Raw genomic sequence first — 3893 nt, forward strand, 5'->3', positions numbered from 1 at the left:
GGCTGCCAATATACAATTCAATTGAATAACACATTGATGAAATTTCTTATTGTGCAACAAGCCTCTTATAACTAACTAAACCCTAACTAGATTCAACAAATTCAATGCTTTTCAACAACAAAAACTCAGAATACAGAGTTACAGACAACTCAACCTCCAAATCCAGAAACAGAAAAACTAAGTGAAACAATTCAAATTAAATTCAGACTCACATTAAGGAACAACCCAACTCAAAACACAATCCCAATTCAGAATCTAGTACAAAAAATCAACTCAGAAGCCAGAATCTTAGAAATCAAAACTAAAGAAGCAGCGGCTTACTGGAGATACGGCGAGGGAGGAATGATGGTGGTGACAGTGAGCTCAGAAGAGGATCATCAGTTTCTTTTTTTTATTTTAATTAAAGTTTCAAAACCAGATCAATTTCAGTACTGCACCATTCAAACAAAACAAATCAAATTCAAAACAACACAATTTACACAAAAATGTATACATATATATACAAAATTGAATCAGAGGAAACAGATCTAGAGAGAAAAATAGAGAAACCAAATGAAGCCATTATGGACGAGGAAGTTGAAGGTGTGGTTGTCGCAGTTGTAGGTGAACTTGTTGTTGGAGGAAAAAATATTCATCATGATCATGATACTGTTTGTATATGCATGAATATATTGATGACACAGAAGATTATGTCAACATACAGGTATATATGAGCTTCATTTGGTCATGTATATGAAAGATAAATTTTGCTGCCTAGATAATTGACACTGTTCATAATATATGTAATTTGTTCATGCAGCTTGACAGTCACAGAAATCAACTGATTCAGGTAAAATAAAAATTTCAAACTATTTCCATTCAGAAGCAACAAAAATATTCATGAAGCAGCAAACCGAAGCAGCAAACAGAACAGGCAGCATAGAAAATCAAAAACAAAAATCAAGATCAGAACATATTCAGAAGCAACAAACAGATTGAAAGGGTAATAAAAGTGTTCGAGACTCAACACGACTTGAAAAACAGATTGAACCTGAAGCATATTTAACTGGATTCATATGTTTTTTTTTTAACTCAGATGCCCTGTTATTTTTTTTTCAAACAGAACGGGCGAGGTCAGAATTCAGAAGGAAGCAAGTTCAAAATCAAGAAGACAAGAACAGAGTCTTACCGGCGAATGAGGAGGCGGGCTCGGCGAGTTCGGCGACGTTCGGCGACGAGGAGGCGGGCTCAACACGGTGGTGGTCGCGGCTGCTGTGGATTGGTTTGGGTGGCGAATGAGGAACGCTGTTGCTGTGGATGGTTATGGGTGGCGAATGAGGAGCGCTGCTGCTGTGGATGGCTGTGGGTGGCTTGGTGGTTTCTGGAATCTGGAGCTTGGTGGGCGGTGGCAATGGTGGCCTTGGTGGGTGAAGGGGGAAGAAAGGGGAGATTGTCTGATTGGGGTAATGGGGTCAGTGGCATAGTGGATTAGGGTTAGGTTAGGTTACGCGTACGCCTTTCTATTTTTTTTTTTTAAAAAGCCAAAACGACGTCGTTTGGCATCTGAATTTCCAAACCACTAAACCGCCAAAAAACCGGGACAGTTCTTCTGGTTCGCCGGTTAACCGTCGGTTCGACCGGTTTTTCTACCGGTTCTTTGCCATTCGGTTTTTGAGGTTACCCGGACCGGCTAGGTAACTGGTTTCCGGTTATTCCGGTTGAACTGGCCGGTCCGGTCCGATTTTCAGAACCATGGGTATAGCGCATGCTACTGCTGCTGATCTTTACATTATAACATGACGCAAAATTTGTTTACCTATTTACAATTTACATATTCACCATATATTGAAAAAAATGGATTCAGCAATAATTGGATAAAATATAGTGAATACACCATTCATTATATTCAAAAAAATAGTGTTTTCGTATACAGTCACAATGAAAACAGAATTATTATTATAAAATATATAGTTAAACTTACTCTACAGTAAATTAACTAATCAAAATTTTGCCACTAACGTCAAAATTGTGTATTCAGAGAAGTGGGTATTTGAGTCTCAAATTGACATGAGAGAGAGCCAATAAAATCCAAATATTTTTGAAATTACTTTATCTAATAAAAAAAATCAGTCAAATAAAAAATCATGAGTGACTTTGTGGTGTACATATATCCTTGTCATCATTTTAACGAAGAATGAACTTTTTTAATACCTAAGCTATATTAGCCATTATAGGCAAAATGCACCTAAGAAATCTATCAAAACAAAAGAAATGGCCAAAAGATCACTTCCAACCTGTTCAATACAGATATATCAAGGAAGTACAAATCAATTCAACAACACATGAATATTCAGTCATCTAAATACCATAAAGCATTCACTTGGCAAAACCACATAAGTTAAGGAATAAACTAAATTGTGGAAGGAGAGATTTTTATATCATAAAAGAGCTACTGCATTTTATTGAATTTCAAAAAAATAAGTTCAAACATAAAGAGCTAAATAGCTAATTTGCCTAGTGGCTAAGGATATTGTGTCCACACCCTAGCACTTAATCTATTACATAAGAAAGATGCCCAAAAAATAATCCAAACAACTTATACAAAATATGACAACACACACATATTCTCATCCACTAGAATCCAATGCATCAAATGCTATTACATGGACACAACCAACATACCTAATGCCCTAGATTAGTCCTAATCAGTAGCTCTAGTTAACTGCCATGGGCAGCCACCTCAATTAACCCCATGTTCAGAGGAGCCATCATTCCCCGAGCCACGAGACTCCTCAGCTTCATCAAATTGCAGCCTCAAGGATCTTCTCAACCTCTTCAACAAAGGCTTCACATCTTTCTCAGGATCAAGAGAGCCTCGATTAAGGCCAACCACATACTCCTAGTGTAAACAATTGCATGAAAATATAAACCTAATTAGAGGGATAATTAATAAGTTCTAGTCAAAGGAACTTGATCAGAAAATTAAGCGCATTGTCAAAAAAATAAATAAATTGGCAACACCACTCACCTCTTCACTTTCATCAACCTCATCACATGAATTTTCAGAACTATCCACTTCATTTAACTTATCCACCACAGCATCAGCAGACTTTCTTTTGAGGAGAGGATACTATTAAATGACACAACATATTAGGTTCAATTTAAACACGACTAAAAAAAGGGTGAAAAGTAATACAGAAAAAATAATAGAAGAAACTGCAAGTATGAAACCTTAGCATCTTCATCAACTCCCAAGTCAACAACACTTGATTTTGGTTCGGTACATTTAGGCGAACCAGCAAAGAGCTCAGAGCAGCTGGAAGGAGTCAATCCCAATTTCGGTGATTCAGTAACCTTAGAGGGTTCCCCAAATGATCTCTCTCCTTTTGGTACAAACTCAGCCTTGGATAATACAAAGCACATCCGATATAAGACATGAATAAAGGTGGAACAACCAAAGAATGAAAAATTTAAGAAAGAATTTATTAAAATAAAACAATAGGTGCGAATTCCGTTTTATACCTTTTCAGGACTCAAATCTGAACCAGAGAGCTCAAACATTCCAAGTATTGCAGCATCATCACAAACACGCCTCACTGGATAAGTCCATTTGAATTTCTCCATCCCAACAGGCCCACTAAGAACCTTGAACAGTATAGTTTTTCCAACAATTTCTTGGAATATAGGAGAAAATTGTGTGCCAAACACAACCTACGAACAATATAAAACAGAGACAACAGAAAAAATGAATCGGTAGAAACCGAAGGATAAGAAAACTCTTTAACAATAAAATCAGCGCATAATAAGAACATAGCATTCGAGTGACTTACGTCAACATTCTTAAGATGTTGTTTAAACACCTGGGCACAAGTCTTATTCAGTAGGTAACTTGCCTCACGATCAAAGAGGACAAA

The 3893-nt window shown here is 36.9% G+C and overlaps 1 protein-coding gene and 1 long non-coding RNA gene across 2 annotated transcripts; both read right to left on the reverse strand.

The window, feature by feature from the left end:
- On the reverse strand, positions 370-1243 carry LOC110269833. Its single transcript, XR_002358592.1, has 3 exons — positions 1169-1243; positions 550-648; positions 370-431 (listed from the first exon to the last, which is right to left on the reverse strand). It is a non-coding gene; the product is annotated as an uncharacterized LOC110269833 (long non-coding RNA).
- LOC110269834 lies at positions 3021-3627 on the reverse strand. The gene is made up of 2 exons (XM_021117615.1): positions 3502-3627; positions 3021-3381 (listed from the first exon to the last, which is right to left on the reverse strand). The coding sequence occupies exons 1-2, from the start codon at positions 3601-3603 to the stop codon at positions 3151-3153; spliced, it is 333 nt and encodes a 110-aa protein (XP_020973274.1). The 5' UTR covers positions 3604-3627; the 3' UTR covers positions 3021-3150.

The sequence above is a fragment of the Arachis ipaensis genome, chromosome B03 (genome assembly GCF_000816755.2).
Source record: "Arachis ipaensis cultivar K30076 chromosome B03, Araip1.1, whole genome shotgun sequence".
Taxonomy (NCBI): Eukaryota; Viridiplantae; Streptophyta; class Magnoliopsida; order Fabales; family Fabaceae; genus Arachis; species Arachis ipaensis.